The following is a 25,000-nucleotide window of genomic DNA, read 5'->3' as shown; positions in this document are numbered from 1 at the left end:
CTCCCCTCCTCCCCTCCTCTCCTCCTCCCCTCCTCCCCTCCTCTCCTCCTCCCCTCCCCTCCCCTCCCCTCCCCCACACCCTCCTGGTGTGAATCCCAGATGAGGCGCACCCAGAAATGCAACCAGACCAACGCCACGCAAATCATATGTCAACATCGCGTCCTTCTCATCCACCCCCCAGATTCCAGACAGCTGCATTGAAGCGAGCGCACAGCCCAGCCGACTCCTGAATCAGCAGTTTGGGACGAGCCAACTGCCTCTTCTGCGGGGTCGGGGCCTATTTGCATAAGGCTTTGTGTACAGCAGCCGGCTGTTGGTGTTGCCCCCTGAGGGGAACAGGTGGCTGGGCTGGAAGTCAGCTCTGGAGGCATGTACTTCCTCTCAGACAAACTGTGTGGCCTCGAGGCTGACGGAACGTTGGGAACTCACGAGGACGGTTTACGAAGGTTCCGTGATGAGCTTGACAGGAAGGGGAGTGTGTATGTCGATGTACACTGAGCCTCTCCACAGATTACGCAAAGGGGGGGGACGTATCATGTCGAGACGCAGATTTGTTTTTAAATATGTATTTATATTTCATGCTTTATTGGACAGTATTTAAGCGAGGTGTGATAGGTAAGAAGTGATAGAAGGGAGAAAGACACACATGAGAGAGAGAGAGAGAGAGAGAGAGAGAGAGAGAGAGAGGACATGCAGCAAAGGGCCATGTTGGGATTCGAACCCGGGCAGCTGTGGGTGCAGGCTCCAGCTACCGCGAACACGGAACGTTTTTAACTCTTCAAATGCAAATGACTCTGTAGCAGGCTTTCAGAGTATCAACGCCAGGGCCAGCTGGACTAACCTACAAGGCTCCATAGGTTTCACTAAGCCTGTCTGTCACTACTATACGTTTGGGACATCTGGCAGGCTTAACAGACGAGAGCGGCTCTGCGGAGCAGGCTTAACAACGCTGCCAGGGTGGCCAAGCGAGTGCCGATCGCTTCCATCGCCCCTTCGCAGACAGCCGGCAGGATTACTCAACGAACACGGAAAGGGGATGCCGACATCTTCGAATCAAGCCTGGATACTAGATACTAACAGTCGCTACTTACATTTACATTTAGTCATTTAGCAGACGCTCTTATCCAGAGCGACTTACAGTAAGTACAGGGACATTCCCCCCGAGAGCAAGTAGGGTGAAGTGCCTTGCCCAAGGACACAACATAATTTAGCGCAGCCGGGAATCAAACTAATAACCTTCTGATTACCAGCCCGATTCCCTCACCGCTCAGCCACCTGACTCCCTTGAGCCACAGTTAAACATTCCCCGTCTCGGCCCCTCTCACGTGGGCACGCTCATTAGCGCGTGTGAGCGTCCAGGCGCCACAGACAGACCTGCTGGGTGAGGAATGTGGCGTCGAGAAAGGCAAACAGGGAGAGAAGCTCCCCTCCTGCCCCTGCAGGGGCCACAGCCTCAGCAGGAATGACCGGAATAACACACCCAAACTGTACTAACACAACATTGGAGGGAGGGAGGGAGATACACAGAGAGACAGAGCAAACGAGGGAAGAATGAGAAAAGACTGAAAGACAGAGAAGAAAGACGAGACTTGCTGGAACAGACGGCGGTCACAGACGGCATGGGAGAGTGCCGTCCGTTCCCTTCCACACCAGTCGTCTCAGCCGGCGGCCATTATATTTGTATGCAAAACATTCCAGCACCCATTTACACACTAAAGCTATACTTTTCTTTTTAAGCGACTGTGACCACTGAGGTGGTGGAAAGTGAGGAGAGGCGAGGCCTATATGCCGTCTGCTGAGGCTGCAGTATTGCTGAGTGGTTTAGTGGCTGCTGTAATAATGCTTAGGCTGTTTGCTAAGCCGCTCTGGGCAGAGGGGGGAAAAGCCTCCTTAGCCCCCCAGACTCACCCCGACCCCTCCACCCCAGAAGAGGTTAGCCTGACGGGCTAAAGCCCTGTCTGTCCCCCCCCCCCACAAACACACTTCTCTCCTCAACCGTGACGCTCCACAGACGAGCAGGCCGACCTTTCATGACCTCTCGTGACCTGGAACACTCTGTACATAAAGGGTTTTGGGGGTTCATTGGAGTGAGGGTGCCCCTCATGTCAGAGGGCACAATAGTCTGACGAGCAGGGTTGTCTGTAGACGATAGAACAACCGGTCACCGGCTCCTGGTGACGCCGTCAGAGTGATGGAGACAGCGCGCGTGTGTCTGAGTGTGTGTGTCTGTGTGTGAGGTTACCTTGATGTGCTGCCTCCGCAGCATGGCCAGCTCCCTCATGTCTCTGAAGGGCTGCAGCAGGTAGTGGTACAGCTGGGTGGTGGCCTCCAGCAGCTCCTCGTACGCCTCGTCCTCCTCGGGGTACACCTGCAGCAGCTCCACCATGCTGTCCATGGCCTTGTGGCGCTCCAGCAGCTACACACACACACACACACACACACACACACACACACAATCTTTAACATTGTTTGAATTTACTGCCATAGTTTCGGTCAAATGTAGCCTGTAGTACAGCAATCAATGGCATTTAGTTTAGTTTAGCAGCAATACTACCTTTTAAATAACTGTGCACAACCCAAGGACTATAAGCAGTGTATGGTTTGTCCTGTAAATCACTTTCTATATGGCATTATTAGACTACCACCACCAGAACGGCTGAATGATTAACTGCGGATTGTGTGTGTGTGTGTTTGTGTGTGTGTGTGTGTCCAGATTAACCTGCTTCATTATGACCACTCAACAAAGAGCTCTTTCACTAAGCTAGAATGTATATTCCAACCATGAGTAGCTGTACTCGTAAAATAAGACGTGTTGTGTGAGTGTGTTTCTGCGACTCCAGACCACTGGATCCATTCTTCCACATCCTTAACAGTGAGATGACATGACCCCCGACCGCTACTGATGCATAACATACATCTACGGCTCCACACACATCTCGCATTGTTCCGTACACACAACCCTCAGAACGTACTATTGTCCACACAAATCTCAGGAACCACTTGCTCCAATTCATGCAGCACAACGACAACCACAAGTTTGTAAAAGGTTTGAAACAAAACATTTGAAAACAACGTTTCTAAGGGTTTTCGAATGATTTTTCTATGAAAAGTTTCAAAAGGTTGGATTTTTTTTCTTTCGATTTTGCTCCGCATCATTGATGAGTACTTGGTGAGGAGGACTCTACTACACTGTGCTCTGCTTTACTCTACTTGGTTTTAGGCTTCTCTGTTCCCCCCCCCCCACCCACACACACACACACACACTTCTCTCCCTGGGACAATATTGAACGGCTAAAACGAATCGATGCCCAATCTTGCTCATGCACAGTGAATGAGAGAGCTCCTCTCCACTGTTGTGCCATGAGAGTCATAGATATGAACAGGGGCTCTTATGTTAACCCTAGTCAGGCTTTCCACCCCACCCCACCCACCCACCCCCTCTCCCCACCCCCTCCTCCCCCCAAACTCTGGGGACTGGGTCAGACACTGGGTCGATTCAGCTCCCAACACTGCTCCCACTGTTTACCTAGGCCCTTCGTCTCCCTGGTAACCACAGGCCAACCCTCCACAGCTCTGGCTACTGGCTGCAGCCGCTGGGAGACGGGGGGAAAGCCCCCCAGGTGCAGAGAGGGCCAGTGGTGGGGTCGGAGGTGGGCAGAGCAGCCCCGATGAAGGTCCATCCTTTGAAAGTTGAGTCCTACCTGCTGGGAAATTACTCAAGTAGGAGTCTGTCCATGACTTCTGGCTACAGACTTCAGGAGCCTTTGACGATGTCAATCTGGACGCGTAGGAAATTACATTGTTTCTACTGCTCAGTATTTCCATTTCCAACTTTGACCTCTGACTTGCAGTGGTAAATGTAGGGGTGCTGTGTGTGTGTGTGTGTATGCAGCCCTCTCTCTCTCTCTCTCTCTGTCTCTCTCTCTCTCAAACCAGACCACACACACACACATCACCACATTCCTACCAGCTGGTTAACCTGCAAGGCAGAGGCTATATCCGTTCAGGGTCTGTCATTAAGACCAACTTAACCCAACCCAGTTTGACAGGGTTCAAAAACCCCAGTCTTGCTCAAACATGTTTTTTTTCTGTCGTTTTTGGGGTCAGGAAAGAAAGTTCCCAATGATCTACACCCACTTCCTCCTCGGGGGGCACTAGTCGAAGTCAGCTGTAATTGCCGGCCGTTTATGAGCAACAGAAAACGAGGGCGTCATTACAGAAGGGCCACAAGGAACACGCCTATTATCCCGCCTGCAGAGGAGACAGATTTAGTGAGCCAGCTTTGTTTAATATAAGCCTTTGTAGCCGTGTTCTTGTTCTACGTGCATGCCTGCTACTTGCTCGCGACAAAGATCATCCTCTCTCCTGTGGAACTGTGGCTACAGTCACACTGTAGAGTCATGGATGTGAGACTGTGGGGGTCATAAAGCTACTAGTACATTTTATAAAAGCCTGTGCACATATGTGTACACACACACACACCATCTTTGCCCTTTGACCCAAACCCTGAGCCCCCTAGAAGATGGGGTAGGAAACCCTGTACGTGGACACGAAATAGAGCTAATCCCGAGGCTGCAGTGGAAAGCCATCAGCTAGCTACTCAGTGCCTGACACGCTTACTCACCATGACACATACACTCTCTCTCTCTCTCTCTCTCTCTCTCTCTCTCTCTCTGCTTCCCTCACCCAACCCCCCCTCTTCCCTCTCTGCCTTTCTCTAAACCTTCTCGCTCTCTTTCGCCCCTCTCTCCCTCTCTCCCCCCATCTCCCTTCTCTCCCTCCCTTCTCTCCCCTCTCTCTATGGACCAGTAAGGACACAGGAAGATTAAATCCTTTCAGAAAATATAGGCCAGACTCCCAACACACTGCAGACTGGAGGCTCAGTCAGGCCCACAGCTAGCAGCGCTGGGAGTTTCTGCACGCGCTCGCGCGTCTGAAACGCTTAATAAAAGACTGGCTTTCACGTACCGTACCACAGAGCAAAGTCTAGTCAGTAGGGGAACACTGCCAACTTTCAAGTTTCAATGCTGGGCTACATAATCTAGGCCTACAGCCTACTACAGTAGACTGACAGGCCATAAGGAGAGCTGTACATAAGCCACTCCGGGAGGTTGGAGGGTTTGAATTACATTTAGTCATTTAGCAGATGCTCTTATCCAGAGTGACTTACAGTAAGTACAGGGACATTCTCCCCAAGGCAAGAAGGGTGAAGTGCCTTGCCCAAGGACACAACATCATGTGCACCAGCTAGGAATCGAACTGGCATCCTTCAGATTACTAGCCCGATGCTCTACCCACTCAGCCACCCGACTCCCTGACTAATTACACGGGCCTCCTAGACGTTTACAGACTGGGAGTTTCCATGTCAACCCTGACCCTTCTCTGTGCCAGGGCTAAAACCGCTCTGCATGCATCCTGCTTTGCTAATTGCTGTTCCATCTCCATTTAATAGCGTGAATGCTAATGAGTAATAACATTACAATGATCAAAGCAATTACAGAGAGTAACTGGCTGTGTACTTGGCATACGGTCAACTTTAAAAAGTAAAGTGTTGCCAGGTGTTCAGTCTGTTTGAGCTGCTCAGCTTCGCTCTCATCCGGTTTAATCTACAGAGCCAAGCATTTCCCACCACTGGTCAATCCTATTTGGCAACACTATCAGAGGCCAGAGCAGGGTTGTGATAAGGACACACTTTAGCATAGATTTTGTTAGGGTTTTTTTTTTAGAGCCTCCAGCTGTTTCTCTAGAATAGATCCACACTTCTAGCCATGATTTCTGCTGGGAACATCGGAGGAGTCAGGTGGCTGAGTGGGTAGAGCATCGGGCTAGTAATCTGAAGGTTGCCAGTTCGATTCTCGATTCACACATGACGTTGGGTTCACCCTACTTGCCTCGGGAGGGGAATGTCCCTGTACTTACTGTAAGTCCCTCTGGATAAGAGTGTCTGCTAAATGACTAAATGTAAACATCTCTCAATCCGTCGTCACCAGTCGCTGACATCACCAAGTGACTAGGCGATTGTGAACATTCCTGACATTCAGCATCTGCACCCACAGGCGTAGAGCGAAGGTCACTGGGTGTCCTGTTCTCAGCTCTGCTCTCCCCTCATCCAGCCAACACACAAACATCTCTCCTTACAGTGTCTAGCCTTGTTCTCCGTTCAAGCCTCACTGAAGTGCTTCTTCTCCGTGTCGTGCTACGCTGAAAGGGCGCAATGTGGGGCCTGCCTTTTTCACCATGGAAACCTCGTCATGGTCGCCTGTTGCAAACTTGAAAAAAAAAAAAAAAGGGATTCCGACTCACTGACCTTGTTCTTATCAACTCCTACCCAGGTTCCTTGACCCCCTGTATTCAAATACACACACACACACTATCCTGCACATCATTTGGATGTTCGCTAGCCTCGATGTGCTTCGTTTAGCTCACTTGAAAAAAAGGAACACCCTGGTTTCACTCTTCCTCAGGGTCTAAGTCCGTGTCTGACAAAGAGTTGAAACACGTCACCATGGCAACAGCCGCACGCTAGGAGGCTTAGGCCAACAGATGACATTATCATCACCAGGAGACTGTTTATGTTTTAACTGAAGGTTTTCACTTACGCCTTTACGTTTTAAGCCTTTGTTACGAAAGTAAAAAGGATAGCGATCGTCTTCTTTACCGTTTGGATGGATCTCATTGAGACCTTCAAAATGACCCAACTCATTCGCGCTCCCTTTTTGCTCCAAGCCCCCGTGTTATGGAACCTAAATGCAAAGTGCTTTGTTTGTCACATGGTGACACAAGGTGAGCAGGAGAGGAAACGCGACGGAAAACAGACGCCGCTAAAAGCAGCTGCGACTTCCAATGTCTTTTTGTTTATGAGTAACACAACCAGTAACAGTGGCTATGCTTGGCTCAGAAACTGAAATGCTCGAAGGCTCGAACGAAGAGAAAAGAGAGGTAAACAAGGGGAGAATAAGCAGCTGGATTGGTAGCATCGTTGTCGTGTCATTCCCCCCCCCTCCCCCAACATTTTTTATTCCTGATGACGCGACAAGCCTAGGTTACTATGGTGATCATGTTCCTTCAAAAGAGGATGCCCTCAGGCAACCTTTCCGTCGGGTCAAGATTTCATAATCATTTTTTAGATGCTTTTCATTCCAGCAAAAATGACTCTCAGGCCCGTACTGTGGCACGGTAGGCTGCAACCAGGACTCAGAACCCCCCCACCCCCCCCACCCCCACCCCCACCACCACCACCACCCCCACCACCACCACCTCCACCTCTACTGTTTCTGAGAGAGCGTCAGGGCCCGACCAGATCATATTACAGCCCTGTGAGAGAGAAGCAACAGATGGCATAGCTCATGGGGCTTACAGACACAAAAGAAAAAGGTGCTGAAGGGAGACCATGTGGTCGACTGACCCTATACGTGACATGCCCTTTGGACCTCGCTATGTTCACAGTGCCTGTGTTTGGTGACTGAGAGATGGGGGGGGGGGGGGGGGGGGGGGGCTTGAGCTCTATGCTATCCTATCCTCATCACATAACAAAGCCCAAATTGTTTTCTTACTACAACATTGAAGTATGTGAACTTGTTTGCCTGCGCTGACGTTGCGTGGAAGAAAAAAACGTGCTGCCCCTAAAAGGATCGGCGCTGTTATGACAACCGTTTTATTTACCTCTTGAAGACGTTTCTTGGCCCTCTGTAATGCATCTTCGTAGCCTTTGTGTCGTAGCTCGCTCAAACTCTCGTAGTACTCATCAGTGTCTTCGCTTTCTGAGAAAAGCACCTGCGAAAGAATCTTCCAGCCGCAGGTGTCCAACGCATGGCCCAGGTACACCTGTAGCTGGTAACATAAGGCCTCTGTCTCCCGTTGCGAGACCTCGGTTGCCCCGAACAGCACCGTCCACATTCCGGACTGTTCCTCCGGAAATGGGGGTAAACATGGCTCGAGGTCGGAGTTGACAGCACACAGTTGTAGGTGAGCTGCCCTCAAATCCTGAAAGGAAAATAGTCTAGCCCAACTGTAGTCTTCATGGCTGCCATTCTCGGCGTCATCGAGGTCGCCATAATCTGGGGAACGCGGCGCCCCCGGGACATCCACTGGTTCCAGAATCTCGATGTCGATGACCTTGGTCGAAACAAAATCCCACGTCCCCAGAGGGTCGCTTACGCATTTAGATGGCTTTGGAGTGCCGACCATTGACAACTTATCTCGAACAGTACTCTTCTCTACGTTTTTTCCTTTCGCACTAACACTGGATTTAATTGTACCCGTTGTGCACATTTCATCTTTCCTTATAGTGGGACTTTTGGGAGTAGTTTTTCCATGTTTGTGTTTTTCGGATGAAGGGGGGGCAGGAAATGCGACGTCGCTTTCGCCAACCTCAAAGAGTGTATCCCGAAAAGCAGTCAGTTTTTGTACTGTCCTGTTGTGGCACGTTATGGCGAACTTTCCTTCTATTTCATTCCAAGCGACGATAAAAACAAATTTATGCTTTTCTTTCTCGTCGAAAACATTCGGCCGCACTGCTACCCATCCAGACTCTAAAGAATCCTCCATCGTGAATGACATTTCATCCAGCCACTAAAAAAACAACCAGCTCACAATTATCCCTCCTCTGCTCGACGTTGTCCGGGAAGAAAAATCTTTAAAATTACTTGCAAGCGAAACAAAATGTCCCCAAAACTGTTTTTTGTTAATGAACTAAACATAAGCTGAACGTGGGATATCTTTTTGAATATTCTAGCTGTTTGTTGAAGTTCATGTCGCCGATCATCAACTTGCGTAGGCTACGTCCTCAAGAACAAAGGGTCATGAAAATCGAAGAAGTCGAATTTGTTACCTAGTTCGTAACTATGTAGTTTCTCCACCTGGTTTGCTCACCTGCCTGAAACATGCGCTGACTGTCTCCCTTTGTGCTTTTACGGACAATGCAGATGGTTCCCATCGTCACGTGTGAGGATCTGTTTACAAGCACTGAAAAGCCTGCTAGGGCACTGCGTGCTGTCAAAATTGGGGGAGGGATCTTGCCCCCTTTAAAAAAATATCGACTTTCAAAAACCTTTTTTCGTAGCCAAATCTGCTCTTTTAATGCAGTGGACAGCAGTAAAAATGATCACGTAGGTTTTTTGTTCCGTCAAATAAGTATAATTTGGTTTGTTGTCGCTAACACCTCAGAGCTCCGCATCTTTTCTCACAACTGACTGCTATGTACTGCTGACGTAGTTATGCACGAGGAGCGTAAACACATCTGCACGTGGGACGTGCTGAGGACGTTGTGACGCTTTTGGGCTGTACAAAAATTAACCCGCAAAAATCTGATAAAAATGCCTAAAATGCATGTGTCCACTCTTTAGTTTGTTCTCAAAATATATTACAGCGTATTACATTGTGTTGGTCGTCAAGCAATCTTCTTCTTATATGATTCACTTGATACATAAAATATGTAGGACATGTCTTGTCATTTGATAGGCCTACTCTTATGAATAAAATAATACTGGCTCTTGAGAAGTGATATTAAATGGAAAGTAAACATGCGGCGGGGTTGTTGTGCCCGTAACAACATTGCCATCTTCAGGTCAATTTTATCAACAGTTTAAATTCCAAATAAAATAGATTTGCTTAAAATAAACAGACACGACTTACTACGAATAACTGCTATTTTCAATATGTCTCAGTTAAAAAGTGTTGATTATTTTATTTTTTGGGACAAATATAGACATACATTTATACCTACCTAATTTACATTTTCCAGATTCACTCTTGCCTAGTCCACTAGATGGAGACAGAGACTCGAAGACCTAAACTTTCTGAATGAGGACTTCGTCACCTTAACGCCAGGCATTTGTTCTTATTCAGATTCAGAATCAAAATAATTAATATACACTAACCTCCACTCAGATTTACCAGATGGGAATGAGATGCATTTTCAAAACATAATTGGTCCTTTATGGCAAGACGGTTTTAAAAGTGTGGCTCCACCACACATTTCTATATACAAGCTGTTTATTGCTTAGTCATTCTTAATGTCTTCTTCATTGTCATGAGTGTTTAATCAGAAAAAAAGCACACACATATTGAAGCACAAATGGAGGTTTATTGATTTAATCAACTGTACTTCCATTGGTAAAAAATATTTGGCTCTTTTTGGCATGTTTTGGAGTGTTCCAGAAAATACTTTTTATGTTCTTAAAAGCTCTTTGAGCATTGTGGTCACAGTAGTTATGGTTAATGTGCTCTAAGCTTTCTGTATCAATATATCATTATATTGATAACACACTCCAGAGGTAAGCTTCACTTGGGGAGTATCTTTGTTTGAATAGTACTATTCATAGTTATTGCTTGATTGAACATGGAACTCTGTTGTACTCAGAAAAGTATCACAATATGTAAAAGGTTTTGGCAAATCTATGGAAGATGCTATGCATCTGAAACAAATCTGAACAAAATGTCATTCACAGAAAAAGAAATGGTCCTAGAAAGTAAAACAAAGACTTATCTAATGACTTCAGTTTTGTCAACTTATGAAGGGAATGTGTGTGAGCTGTAATCCTCCTTTCTCTACTCACACTACACACCTTGGAGGAGAGGAAAAAGAGACCAGATTCAGTCTGGCTGGCCATCCTTCTCTCCCTCCTCCAGGGGACCTCCCGATGCCCAAGAGGAGTGCTTAGTGGCTGGCCTTAGCTTTGTCGAAGAGGGGCTTCAGCTGCTCCTGGCTGGTCGCCTCCTTCTGCTGCATCAGGTCAGCATGGCCCTTGGTGACCCCCCAGCTGTCTGGAGTAGCCATGGAGGGACACTTGGGGCGGCCGGACGCTGGCTTCAGCTTCTCCCAGTAGTCGCGGCGGGCCCTGGAACAGCGTGGAAAAACACGCGAAAAACACGATAAGAAGCCGAATATTCTCCAGGTGGTTGAGAAACAGCTGGCGTTGCTCACCTGGTGGGTTGCAAGACTAGGAAATGATGACCGATGTATAAGAGCCTGGGGGTGGGGGGGTGGGGCTAGCTCACCTGGCTCTGACCCAGGGCTTAGTGTGCATCTCCAGTCCAGCCCCCCAGTTGCCGTGCTTCTCGGAGGCTGCAGGAAGGTAACCTCTCTCGGGCGCCAGCTCCTCAGCCACGGCCCGGATGTGGTAGGGCTCGAACCCGCAGCAGCCCCCAATGTAACGGATGCCAGTGTTGTAGGCCTCTCTGGCGTACATGTGCATGTCCCATCGGGTCAGAATTCTGGGCTCCAGAGCTGACAGGGGAGAAGAACGTGCGTGATGAGTGTTTGTGTGGCAGAATTGAAAAGTCACTCTTTGGTATAAATACCGCCCACCCGCGCCAATGAATTTGCTCGATTTTTCGAAGATTTTCTCAGCTCATGAAGTGAATGTGTGTATGAGAGAGAGAGAGAGAGAGAGAGAGAGAGAGAGAGAGAGAGAGAGAGAGAGAGAGAGAGAGAGAGAGAGAGAGAGAGAGAGAGAGAGAGAGAGAGAGAGAGAGAGAGAGAGAGAGAGAGAGTGAGAGTGTCTGAATACAAACAGTACCAAAGGGGAACTCAGGCAGATCGATGAACCCCTGGCAGTTGCAGTCGGGGGTATGGTAAGCTAGAGGCTGCACCATGTAGTGAGCCTTCAGCCCCGCCCGCTCCACTCCCTCCTTCATCATCCTCACAGTCTTCACACAGGTCATGGGGTCAAAGTGGCAGTTGACCCCCACAATCTGCGCTCCTGTAGACCGAAGAGATGCAACGTTAAACATCACAACAACAAAAAAATAAAGACATTAAAGAAAGAAAAAGAAAAATATCTGCCAAAAATGCACAATGTTTTTTTGTTGTTGTTTTTTTTCTCTCCAGCTTCTATTGGGAGTCTGGGAGTGCTTGGCGTACCTGCTTTGACCAGTTTAACGGCACAGTCTCCAGGGCTGACTCCATTAAGGTCGCCGTCGGGTCCGATGCACATAGTGGCAGCCACAGGCTTCCCAGAGGTCTTCAGCACCTGGACCGCCCATTCTGCCTCCTCCACGTGCTCAAAGTACTAGAAAACACACACACACAGACACACACACAGACACACACACAGACACACACACACAGAGCATGTGGTCACTAAAGAAATGAGACCACAGGCAGACCACACTGTGTTGTGTGCATGTGTGCATGCTTGACCCGAGTTGTAACATAAGGCCCTAATCACCTCTGCGACCATGAAGTCGACGTTCTTCTTGATGAACACGTCGATCTGCTTCTTGAAGATGGCCTTCACCTCCGTCTCGCTCTTGCAGCTGAGGTACGAGGGCGTCTGGCATACGCCCGCGGCAACCATGGCGTCGCCCTCGTTAGCAACCTCCCTGGCTAGGTCACAAGCGGCCTCGTTGATCTGCTGTCCCTGGTGATAATAATAATAAATTGTATTTATATTGCACTCTGTATTTAAGCAATCTCCGAGTGCTACAAAGCATTTAGCGTACAAATAAAAAAGAAATCTAAGTTTGATAATTAAAATTAAATTAAAAAATCAAGGTCAATGAATAATGTTTTTAGGTTTCCTTTAAAAACATCTGTCATCTGAGGGGCCCTAAGATGGTCAGGGAGGGCGTTCAAAGGAATAGTTTATTCACTGTCATGCAGTTATTCTAATGTTGATGTTTGTGCTTGGATTAAGCATTTCAAGCACTCAAATTGTTGTTTCATTGCCCATGACTGATTTTCTTTTGGGTAGTATTCAAAGAACAATATATTCATTCATTTAACGGATATTTAGTTACATGGTGAAACAAGCTGGTTGCCTACTACGACCATTGAAAGGTTGCATTTTCGTGGATAAAAGCTTTCATTCCTTATATTTTATCAACAGCTTTTCTGCAGGACTATACTTACTGTAAAGCGTGGAGAATTGCCCCTGTTCTCGAGCTTATCATCGCTGGCATAGAAGGTAAACGTCTGCATGACATTTGACCCCGCCCTCAGGAATTCGCGGTGCAGCTGTCGCACTGTATGTAATTAAATTGACAGACTTTGATAAATGTGGCTTATGGTTGCATTTTTATTACTTCACAATTTACCTTACTCGGTGCGTTGTGGAAAACAAGCTCGCAACTTGTTGCCAAGGCTTTAGTTGCAGAGATACCAGTAAAACCTGATGCGACTGCAAAACGGCTGAAAGTTGATAGTGCGTCAGAAGTGATGAGATGCTGCACGCGCTTACCAGCCTCCGGGTTCTCGGCGGCAGCTTCCGGAGTCCAGGGTCCAGCCTTGACATAGCCCCTCTTCTCGAGAGCGAAGACAAAGCCTCCATCTCCGATGACAATCTCTCCTCCATCCAGACGCTCCAGAATGTTCTGCATAAAACGAGAAACAAATCGGCTATCAATATTGCCCGCCAGATGTGCATGCATGGACATGTGCATGCATGATTTGTCAGGACGTCAGATAATTGACTTTTCTTTCCTCTTCAGCGTGAAAATGCACGTGTTCACATTTTACGTAATACTGCGACTATCCTAAATTTAGCAGAAGAAAACTTCACTTGAACAAAAGCATGCAGTCGCTATCATTTTGCATGATCAGTTCGAGCATCAAACTTTTCTTTTCCCCCTCACCTTCTTTGCTCCCGCTGGTGCCATGGTGTACAGTTGCAATGGTTGGTACTCGAGACGCGACGCTCCTCTTCAACGCCAAGGCTGTCCTCTGGGTTTGGAGATGGTTTGATTTAGGGATCCGACCCGTTTTATAATCCGAAAGAGGGGTGTGTTACTCCTGATGTCACACCCTCTTGCCTCTGACCGTTTTTAATGTCCCCATCTTATAGGCCCCTACGTGCAAAATCAGACTTGATGTTCTTTATTGTACGTTGTACAGGAAATAAATGCATATAGACCATTGGCCCATGTCCAAGTTTTTTCAGCGCTCTTTTTATAGTTGCTCCATCATGATAGGCTACTTGGTCCGACTCAATAGGTAACGATGTGGCTTCATTTAATTTATAGCAAAACTGTTTACTTTTGGCAAAATATTGTAGGCCTACATAGTTTACATGCATTAACTCATGAGCAGTGAAATTCTGTATACCCTGGAAGAGAGAAATCGGTCCATAACAACACGGAGCACGTGCAGAATAATACTTCAGACAAAGAGACGCCAAAGATACACATATTGAGAAAAACCCAACTTTCTCCCAACCTTCCCCTTGCAGCTTGTGGATTTGTCATGGGGCTGTGACAGATTTGAGGGATGGTGGGATGTCATGCAACTGCATGTGTCCACGGGAAGCAGGATGAGAGGGAACATTTTGTGCCTTACCAAAGATCCCGCTGTGTACATTATCACTCCCCCAGCTCACACCCAGTTGTACTGTATTAGGAATACAATATCCTCTGGAGACCCGGGGGGAAATATATTTTAATGTTTACATTAGGAAGCCCAGGATGTCCTCTCAATTGGACAAAATAAATTGCCTAAATACAAAGTGCAGTATGGTTGCAAAGTCCAAAAGCATGGTCTATTATACAGTAGTACATCAATTAATAGCTAGGTCTCAGCTGGATAATATATGAATGTCCAAACAGTGTGTTAATCATGATCGCTTTACTAAAGTGTCTGTGCACAAAATAGTAAATAAAATAAAATGTATAGGCTACTGTATGAAAGTAAACAGTTATTCAAGATTAGAATTGCTCCACTGTTTATAAATAACCAGTTTTCATGATGTATAATCAGTCTTGTGGTCATTATTACAGACACAATCACTCTTCACATGTTTACTCCGTCTGACATTTTTAAAACTCTTTATAGCCACCTCTGTTTCTGCTGAATAAGACCAGTCCTATCCAGGTTGAACTGGAACTAAGCCCTAACAGACCAAGGACTACGAGATAAACCCTGCACAGGCAACAGCACTGACCCATACAAATTAAGTGGATAAGCTACATGGTCTTATTGAAAATTTCATTTAGGAAAATCAAATAGGCTTAATTATTTTATTAAGTCTGCTACTTCAGATATCTTAATGATATCAGTATCATTCCAAATACAGACAGACGTTCTTTTGCCCGAGGTCTCATTTCTGGGTTAATGAATAATATCAACCTGCTTTGGCCCATGATGTTGACTTAACGGTGTTATGCAAGCGGTAGCTTAAATGTAACGAATTCAATAGTAAGTAGTTCATTATCATTTTATAACCCAATTCAGTGGGATTATAGTACCACGTCTATTTGAGCATTTTCTTTTAAAATTCTATCCAGTTATTTTCCCGAATGATTTACGCTATAGGTGACATTTGGAAAAGCATGGTGTAAAGTAAATAACTTTCTTACGGGGAGGATCCAGCAGAAATCTGGGTACAGTTTCAGTGCGTTATAATTGACTGGGAGCAGTGGGCGTTCTCTATAGGTGTGTTTATGCAAAATTGGGTATTTGAAAATAGACTAAACTAGACTATACGTTGACGTGGGTTTAAGCGAGAGGTGGTCTTGGAATGCGCTAAAGTGGAATAACTAGTTGTTTGACTAGTTCGAAAATGTCGAGAATATTTTACGCTATTAAAACTCACTTGCGGAGAGATTTGACAGCCTGTCGAGGAAGAGCACGAGTGCATTTGAGGACCATATGCTGCTCTACACGGAGACGTGCAGAGGATGGGTAAACACAAACTTTTCTGTGCAAAAATGTTTTCCCGACATTACAAATAAGCCACAGTTTGTCGTTGTATCAACACAAATACTGGAGTCTTCACAAAATAGGCCAAAACGATTATAACTACATTTATTACAGTCACTGTTCTCAATCTAGCAATTGATCAATTACATTTGCATGTCAGAATGATTTACCCGCAGATCACGTGATCGCTGTACTGTACATGTACTTCTACTTTTGTGTTCATATTAAGTGGCAAATAAACGGCAGAATGCTTGTACATTATAAGCCTGTTGTTAATGTTCCATGGGGTAATATGAGGTAATGAATGTGTTCATAGTCTGATTCATGCAGTCAATGCTTCTTCATGTTAACGTCATCCACCCAAATCCCTGAACTTCAGTTAAAACAACAAATCAATCCGTCGATCCATGAACCAACACTTCTCTCCCACTACCCAGAGAAGGGAACACAGTGCTGGGGAAGCGATGGAAGAACACAGCCGACACGGTCATCATCGGCGGAGGCTGTGTGGGAGTTAGTGTGGCCTACCACCTGGCCAAAGGGGGCATGAAGGACGTGGTTCTTCTGGAGAAGTCTGACTTGACAGCAGGCTCCACCTGGCACGCCGTAGGTTACCAAGCAACCGAGCACTTGCTGGACAATTTCTCTTGGGCATTACTTAAAATAAAAAAATAAAAACATATCCTGACAAAATAATGTCTGGCAACGTGATAACAGACATAGAACTAAACTGTGGGTGTGTCCCTCAGGGGAAAGGACAAGGGAGTTATTTTCTTACGCTTAGACAGAGACACAGGACTTAGTCTCTGTCTCTCAGTAGTAGACTGAGGCTGCCTGTCATGTAACAGTAGCCGCCCAGAGTCGTCAGAGACAGCTGTCAGAGAACTGACTTGGTATCAGTGTTGCAGCTGTGGACCTGACCTACTTGTTTTTCTGCTTCTGACCTCCTGTACCTCCCCTCCAGCCCGCTCCTCAGAGCACCTTTTCCTGGTAGTAGTGCTAGCTGTATCTAGCACACTCAACACATTCCTTCGATGCACACCAAAATGTCAGAGGTCATCAGAACTGAGTCGTATCCAACCGCCTTCACTGCAGTACTGTCTAGGTTTGAATCTAGGCACACTGACACAGGTGTTAAACAGTTACCCCTCTGACCTGGTTATAGAGTACCCTTGACGTGAAGTCAATAATGTGTTACCCCTGAGAGAAAAGTCAATGACCAATACTGTTATGTTGTTATAATCTGTTATGAGAGATTGTTTTGTGTGAGACAGATGGCGATATCTAGATTGCTGCAACTTTGTGATGCAGGGAAGATGCTCATCTTGATGTGTATCACAGCACTATCTGAAACTATGGGTTTACTTTTTTTGGGGGGGGCTAAACTCTACAATAACGACATAAACCGAAATCACCCATGGCAACGCCGTCTGTTTTCCAGGCTGGCTTGACCACATACTACCACCCTGGGATCAATCTGAAGAAGGTTCATTACTACAGCATCAAACTCTATGAGAGCCTGGAGGCTGAGACTGGACAGGTACGAAGAACATCACCGGCAGCATCATAACACACATATCATCAAGCATTCTGATCTGAGCTGATGGGAGCATGTCAATGACCCTCATTGTTCTTCGGGGTGTGTGTCTGTGTGCGCGTGTGTGTGGACAGACATGTACAACACATGTACACACACACACAAACACACACTTACCTTTTGGCTTTAAGGATTTGACCTTGTGTGTATACTCTGTCAAGGGTTTCTGAGTCCTTGGAAAAGTCAAATGTCTTATCCCTGTTATGACGTCTGTCTCTGCACCTGTAGGCTGTGGGTTTCCACCAGCCAGGCAGCATTCGTATCGCCTCCACCCCAGTCAGGGTGGACGAGCTGAGGTACCAGATGAGCCGGGCACACTGGCACCCGACGCCCCAGTCCCTCATCGAGCCCGACAGGATCAAGGAGCTCTTCCCTCTGCTCAACATGGACAAGGTCTGGACATGTTCACTGGACACTGATCTCTGTCCATGCTGTAAATGGGGAGTCAGGTGGCTGAGCAGGTAGAGCATCGGGCTAGTAATCTGAAGTAATCTGAAGGTTGCCAGTTCGATTCCTGGCTGGTGCACATGTTGTTGTGTCCTTGGGCAAGCCACTTCACCCTACTTACCTCTGGGAGAATGTCCTTGTACTTACTGTAAGTCGCTCTGGATAATGACTAAATGTGAATGTTAAAGGTCCAAATTCGGTCCAGGAGTTCTTTGTTTTTAGGGTGATGAAAAAGCGAGTGGCTTTTTTTGTTATCGCGCAGGGAAGATTGTTTGTGGGAATAAGCTTAAGTAATAGTCTAACGACTTGTCGGTTTTATCAACCGGGTAAATGGGGGTCAGATGGCTGAGCGGTAAGGGAATATTAATCAGAAGGTTGCTGATTCAGATTCCAGGCCGTGCAAAATGATGTTGTGTACTTGGGTAAGGAATTACCCTACTTTCCTGGGGGGGGGGGGGGAATGTCCCCATACTTACTATAAGTCGCTCTGGATAAGAGTAAATGTAAATCTTCCTGACATTTTTTTGACAGTTTGTTTTCCTCCCAGGTGATAGCGGGCCTGTATAACCCGGGCGACGGCCACATCGACCCCTACTCCCTTACCATGGCGCTCGCAGCTGGGGCGCGAATGTACGGCGCCCAGATCTACAACCCGGCGCCGGTCTCCGGCCTAACGCCGACCTCTGACGGCAGGTGGGACGTGCAGACGCCTCACGGAACCATCCGGGCCAACCGCATCGTCAACGCCACAGGTCGGTGTTTCGTGAGCCTGGAGAAACGTCAGCACTCGCGCCCGCTCGCGCTTCGTAGACCCTTTGATCGTGTGATAGGGGGCGTAGGGTTTCAGTATACATGGAAACACTGAAGACTTTCGAAATACTTTGGAACACTACTTGATTAATACTACTACTTTGGAATATTTCCAAATATTTTTTTAAAATGCTCTGTGTCCCTTTAAGAAAATCTGTGTCCCTCCCCAACACTTTTTATTTGCATAATTATATGTAATGGCTCAATCCAATTTATTGAAACAATCTGTCAATGGTCTGACAGATCTGTGCCCTGGCATGTTTAATCATGTGTGCACTCGTGCACAAGCAACACAAAAAAGGGTGTGTGAGAGAAATACGAGGTGTCACATTTTAGCAGATGATCTTGGAGAATTATGCCCCCTCTACAGTTGATCTAATCACAAATTCTGGTGGAAATTGCACAGAAAGCACATTGAGAAACATTTTGTCTGTCGACCAAAAATGCTGGCCCAATAACCAAAGCTCAAGTTACAGTTTTTTTCTCCAAATGATTCTGGGAAGGTCCCAGTTTCAGTCCAAGTCAGATGGTCTACTGGCTTATGAAGAAGGCACCTCTACCCTCTAATTAGTCCTCACTTTTTTGCAACATTTCCTGTCGCCCTACACGACACAACTGTTATTTGTTACCGTGGCATTGTGCGGTCGAGGTCACTGCTGATGAAACTGTTTGAGAGGGTGTCTTGTGTCTGTCTCAGGCCTGTCTGAGCGGGCTTGTTGTGGGTTTGTCATCTATTAGGGACCTTTGGCCGATCAGGACAGTGTTGGAGCGGGTTTACGTATTCTGAACCGGGTCATTCCAGTTCTGAGAGGATTTTGTTGGCAAACACTACTGCATTTTCACTTCTGTGACTGTTGATCAAGCAAAGTTCAGGAATTCACCTACCCCCCCCCCCCCCCCTTTCTTCTATGCCTTCAGAGTTTAATATGCGGTTATATATTCCCGTAGCAGTTGGTTTTAGTATAGATAAAACTTTGACTGTCCAGATCCCATTCTAGGACTGAAGTGGTCGGTCGAAGAGAACCCCTGTCAAAGAAGGCTGAATGTAAAAACGTTTTAAGGAGTCATAACCAGATGACCATCCTGCAATGAACAAACAAAAATGCATCACAAGAATATTAGCCAACTTGGCAACGAAGTAGGGCTAACAGTGATTTAGCACACCCATGAAAACTGTACTATCCTAAAATGCAATTTGTAGGGGACCGTCTCTACTATCATACTCACTTGCATAACTGACCCATTTTGCAGCTGGCTGCTCAGTCTCTCTCTCTCTGTGTTTTATGAGTTCCTGAGAGACTCCAAGCTGTACATTTGCTCTGGCCTTGCTAAAGTCATTAATAATGTGACCCTGTTCTGGCCTCTTGCCCTCAGTTTGCCCATCGGCCAATCCAAACAGGCCAACGGTTCAGATTTTATCCAATCACAAGTAGGCAGCTTGAGCACACCTCTTCAACATACTTTTAAGGTTTTTTCTCTTTCTTTCTGGAGCTTATGGTTTCCACTGCTGTTCTCTGCAAACTGTGATGTGTACTCCAACTTCATGAATTTGCTGTTGAGGTGCTGTCTGTATTAAAACCACATTCATTCTCTATTCTTCCACACTGAGGGTGGTTAAAAAACTGTCCAGAACATTAGACAAAAAGACATTTAGCATCCATGCTAGCAGAAGAAAAGATTGATTGTTAGCAGGTGTTGAATGCCTCGCATCTTATTGAGGATTTGTAGAGCTTGGTCCTGCTTCTGCAGTGGTATTTCCTTCAGATGAGACAGGATGCCGCGGTGAAGTCATTGCTATGCTGGAGTCTCTAGAGTTTCAGGCAATGCATTGCATGAGGCACAGAGCATGGGGAAGGAATACAGCCTTTTTGGTACGTCGTCTGTATGGTGTTTGGCAGAAAAAAGAAAGTTGCAGAGAAACATAGAGCCATGGCTAGATTCAGTTACATTGTCAGGGTACATTGCGAGGACAGGTTAAGTTACACAACCACACAGCCTGGATTGACAGTTTGACTTAATACAGGACAGTCCTGTGGTTTGTTTTGAACAGTGAAATGCTGTAGGCTGAAGTCTGTATGCATTGCCATTGGTTGTGCATCGAGGTATGATTTTGTTTGCGTGCGTCTGTTGGTGTGTAGACTGTGTGGTTGTGTGCAAGTGTGTGTTTCTGTTGGTTCTGTGCCTTATGAATTCACAGTTTTATGTAAGTTGATTTGGTGGTAGAAGAGTTACAATAGACTGTTATCAGACAGATGTGTTTTATTAAAATGTAAAACAGTATAACAGTATCCTCCCCTCACACAGATACATTGTCATGGTCACAGTGTTTGGGAATTCAGTTGTTTTTTGTTGTTGTTTTTTTGAGTGAAGTCTTGTGGGTCACGCTCACAGTAGCTGTCGCCCCTTTCGCACCTCTTGTTCTAAAACTACTGTCTCTCTTTGTGGTTGGAATTCCGTTTTGAGAGCATTGTTTGCATGTGTGGGAATGTTCTCAAATAGGATAACAATTATGAGGTTGAGAATGAAAATGTAACCGGGCAAGCAAGTATGATAAGAGCATAAAACAAGATCTGGAATCTCTTGAATGTTGAAAAATGTCTGCTTGCCTCAGACCCACAGTTGACGATGCTTAATGTAATCAAACCACCGCCAGCTCCAGTTGGTATCAGTTATTTATGTAATGCTCCATCCGAATAATACAAAATAATTACAGGCAATAACAAAAAACAAGTGATTGTGCACTTACATGAAGACCAACCTCTTCTTCCTCTCCCTCTTGGGCCCCTCTAGTGCGGACAACCAAACCCTTGCTTGACTATTTTTTAATAAGTTGGTGGGTTGCTGGAAATGTGTGTATGTGCATATGTGTGTGTGTGTGTGTGTGTGTGTGTGACTTACACAGCAGAAATAACTCCCATGTGAAAGCAGATCCTGAGGTTCTGGTGAAGCATTCCTGAGAGACACCAATCTCCCTCTCTGTCCCTCCTTTCACTCCCACATTCAACCCAGTCCTGCTTTCCCTTCCTTCTCTCTTCCCCACCTCTCTTCCTCCCCTCCTTCTCATATGTCTCTTCCTTTCATATTTTTCTCCTCTTTTCTGTCTTTTTCTCAAGTTTGGCGTCCCCTTCATGCATGTCAACTTTGACCTATCTTTATTGCTCCAACTTCCATATTTCCCTCCTTCAACTGTTCCTCTTTCCTTTCTCAGGTCATCTTGAGTTTTGAATTTTCTACCTCGAGAGCTGCATTAGAAGGCCATCTCACTAAATGTGCTGAAAAAAAAATATGACAAAATAGACAAAGCATGGTTTCACACAGAGAGCAAAAAACACGTTGGCCTTCAGAGAGTACCTACCTCATCGTGTTATCTCTGAACGCATGCGAGCAGGAGAGAGGGAGGAGGGGGTTTGTAAAGACCTGGAGAGGGCATGGTCTGCTTCAAATAGAGCTCCATTTGAGCTGGATGACAGAGCCCATTCATGGTTGCTATTCCTGACCGAGTCAGTGAATCAACCGTGTGCCTTTGGGCTCTGGTAAACGTGCTGCTAAACCGCCTGTTCCGGCCCAGATTGTGCCCTCGAGGTCAGGGCCACCTCTTTACCCAGAAGCCTCAGGGGACTGCACAGAGAACATGGAACAGGGAACGCGAACACAACGTGTAAGAAACCATGTTCGTCAACTAAAATATAACTTTCTCTCCTGCGTAACGTGTAGCGTTGCCGCGGGAATGAATCCTAAGCACGCGGCCAGAGAATTTTTCACAGCTGAACTACACAGGGTCACATATGTTCTCCATAATGGTTATTTTTTTTTAAAGGTTTTTAACCTTCAGTAATAGCCTTGCTTGGTTACTTTAGAGGGATGTAACCTACAGAATGCAAGCAAGTCTTGTTGAAACCAATCCAATGCTGTGTACAGTTGTCGAGGGTCAACTGTCTAAAGACCCGTTTGGAACTTTGGCAGTAAGTAGTTGTCAATAGAAGTTAACAACTGGGTCTGCATGTGACATTTTCCCAACTGGTTATGACAGGCTGTGACCAGTCACTGTGTGGACAGAAAGCTTTGGTGATTAGCGCGCTCTCTTCCAGAGAGGGACGTGTGTGTTTCAGAACACACACGTCCCTCTCTGACATCCACAAATCATAGTGTCTGCTATCTGGATCCGTACCAGCCCTGCAGCACACCTCCATCTGTTCAGTCAGCGAAAAATAAATAGCGTCTTATTTTTCACCCCAAAGGTATTTGACGGCCATGTCTTTTTAGAGGATAATTGTCTTCATGGTGAGCAGTTAAAGAATACAAAATCTTGCTAGTGAGTGTTTATGTTAGCGGTGGTTTGTGCTGCTAGATAATGAGATGTTCAAAAGGACATGAGGCTGGGCCAGGTTCTGTGTGTGAGTTACCCAACTCCATCACCCTTAGCTGGAGTAAACCTAAGTCGATCAAATCATTTGGCGAGCGGGTTCCATATGTGGAGCTCATCTGCTGACTGGATGGTTCTGTCAAGATGCTCCGAGAGAGCCAATCACGGATGACAGAACGAGTGTGACTTCACATTCTTCGGGCAAAGTGAATCAGAGGTGAAATACAGAGACTGTGCTATAGAATCGTGGGTCCAAAGTGAGTTGACGCTTTACCCTGTTAGTTTCAATCTGAATGCTATTGCTGGGCCACACAGATGTACTGTACTCTGTACATAGTGTTCTCTAAAGTAGGGAGACTCTCACCATGCCCAGCTTCTACCAGGTTGTGGCAGATGGCCATTTTTCTGCATTGGCAACTGAATGAATACAGTCAAACATCTGCTTGGTACATTCTTGCATAGACACAACCTCTCAGACAGCTTTTCTTAATCCTATATATCCTGATTTTGCACGTGCTTAGAGGAGTGAATTGGTAGAGTGTGTGTGTGTGTGTGTGTTTTTTTACACTGTGAAAGACTCTTTCACTGTTCTTGTCCGTGTTACCCTCTCCTTGTGGCGGAGACTGAAATAGTGCAGTAATTGCTGTGTACTGCATATATACCTTCCATCTTCCACCTTCCATCTTACCACAATGCTCTCTCTATATATCTCTCTTTCTCTCTCTTTTCTTTTATTTTCCTCTCTCTCTCTCTCTCTCTCTCTCTCTCTCTCTCTCTCTCTCTCTCTCTCTCTCTCTCTCTCTCTCTCTCTCTCTCTCTCTCTCTCTCTCTCTCTCCATCTCTCTCCATCTCTCTCTCTTCCTCTCTCTCTCTCTCTCTCTCTCCCTCTCTCTCTCTCTCCCCCTCGCTCTCTCTCCCTCTCCCTCTCTCTCCCTCTTTCTCAGTATAATGCGCTAAAACCTTGCATATCATTAATCAGTGTTATCTTATTGGACCGACAGGTTTCTGGGCCCGGGAGGTTGGCCAGCTGATTGGCTTTGACCACCCCACCATCCCCGTCCATCACCAGTACGTGGTGACGGCGACGGTGCCCGAGGTGAAGGCCCTGAAGACGGAGCTTCCGGTGATCAGGGACCTGGAGGGCTCGTACTACCTGCGGCAGGAGAGGGACGGCCTGCTGTTTGGGCCCTACGAGAGGGAGGAGAAGATGGTGCTTCAGGACTCCTGGGTCACGGACGGCGTTCCTCCAGGTCTGGGTCACTCGGTCTACCTGGCGATCGCTTCGTCTACGCGCCTGGAAAAAGGCCCCTATCGGATTTAAACTGCCAAAATATGAGTTATGAGTTTGGTTATGTTTAAAAGATGTATATCGGTTTGTTTGTGCAGTAACACAGTTTCACTCTGTGAGATTTCTTAAAATAATGTGTTGTTTACTTAAAAAAATACATTATTAAAATTTAACATCTAAACATTTTTTTTTTTGGCAGTGTCACACTGTTCATTCCACTCTCTTTTTTCAATGTGTCTGTCTCTCTGTCTTACTCATCGCTGCATGTATCTGCCTTTGTGTGTGTGGTGTGTACGTGTGGTGTTTGTGTGTGTGTGTGGTGTGTATGTGTGGTGTTTGTGTGTGTGTGTGTGTGGTGTGTTCCAGGTTTCGGTAAGGAGCTGTTTGAGTCGGATCTGGACAGGATCATGGATCACGTGGAGATGGCCATGGAGATGGTTCCTGTGCTGAAGGACGCTGACATCATCAACATCGTGTCTGGGCCAATCACGTACACCCCTGATCTGCTGCCCATGGTGGGGCCACACCAGGGCGCGCGCAACTACTGGACCGCCATCGGCTTCGGGTGCGTAGCAGAGAGCGTGTCAGTGTGCGAGCATGGAAGCGTGTGAAGGCCAGTCCACTGCCCAGCCAACAGCAACAGCCGACACTCATTGGGGTGTGTTGGTTGGAGGTGCGATGCGGCCTTTGTTGAGGCAGTGTGAAAATGACAGTTATCTTTCCGAACATTCTAAACCCAACAGCCAACAGTAGGAATGTTTGGTGTTCGTTGGCGTTTGTTGGACCTTATCGGGGCAGAGTGAACTGGCCTTACGTGTGGGGCGTCTTCACATTGCTCTCCTGCTGGATGATGATGAGTTT

At 46.6% G+C, this 25,000-nt stretch overlaps 3 protein-coding genes across 3 annotated transcripts in view; 1 reads left to right on the top strand and 2 right to left on the bottom strand.

Moving 5' to 3' along the window:
• Positions 1-9,207, bottom strand: part of jmy (junction mediating and regulatory protein, p53 cofactor) — a 17,710-nt gene extending 8,503 nt beyond the window's left edge. The window contains exons 1-2 of the mRNA XM_084694036.1: positions 7,663-9,207; positions 2,243-2,416 (exon numbers count right to left, since the gene is read on the bottom strand). Of these exons, the coding sequence (XP_084550162.1) occupies positions 2,243-2,416; positions 7,663-8,559 (1,071 nt within the window). The 5' untranslated portion in view covers positions 8,560-9,207. The remainder of the gene's footprint in view (positions 1-2,242; positions 2,417-7,662) is intronic.
• An 857-nt stretch (positions 9,208-10,064) lies between these two features.
• Positions 10,065-13,789, bottom strand: bhmt (betaine-homocysteine methyltransferase). Its single transcript, XM_084694037.1, has 8 exons — positions 13,576-13,789; positions 13,182-13,314; positions 12,854-12,966; positions 12,171-12,362; positions 11,864-12,011; positions 11,520-11,702; positions 10,999-11,227; positions 10,065-10,838 (listed from the first exon to the last, which is right to left on the bottom strand). Exons 1-8 carry the CDS (start codon positions 13,597-13,599, stop codon positions 10,658-10,660), a joined length of 1,203 nt encoding a protein of 400 aa, XP_084550163.1. The 5' UTR covers positions 13,600-13,789; the 3' UTR covers positions 10,065-10,657.
• Positions 13,790-15,166: 1,377 nt separating this feature from the next.
• dmgdh (dimethylglycine dehydrogenase) overlaps positions 15,167-25,000 on the top strand; it is a 17,966-nt gene continuing 8,132 nt past the window's right edge. The window contains exons 1-7 of the mRNA XM_084693632.1: positions 15,167-15,616; positions 16,072-16,240; positions 17,076-17,174; positions 17,460-17,624; positions 18,226-18,430; positions 23,853-24,101; positions 24,506-24,704. Of these exons, the coding sequence (XP_084549758.1) occupies positions 15,495-15,616; positions 16,072-16,240; positions 17,076-17,174; positions 17,460-17,624; positions 18,226-18,430; positions 23,853-24,101; positions 24,506-24,704 (1,208 nt within the window). The 5' untranslated portion in view covers positions 15,167-15,494. The remainder of the gene's footprint in view (positions 15,617-16,071; positions 16,241-17,075; positions 17,175-17,459; positions 17,625-18,225; positions 18,431-23,852; positions 24,102-24,505; positions 24,705-25,000) is intronic.

Source organism: Hypomesus nipponensis, chromosome 27 (assembly GCF_054491055.1).
Source record: "Hypomesus nipponensis isolate SF chromosome 27, ASM5449105v1, whole genome shotgun sequence".
NCBI lineage: Eukaryota > Metazoa > Chordata > Actinopteri > Osmeriformes > Osmeridae > Hypomesus > Hypomesus nipponensis.
This window is presented reverse-complemented; position numbering and strand designations above follow the sequence as displayed.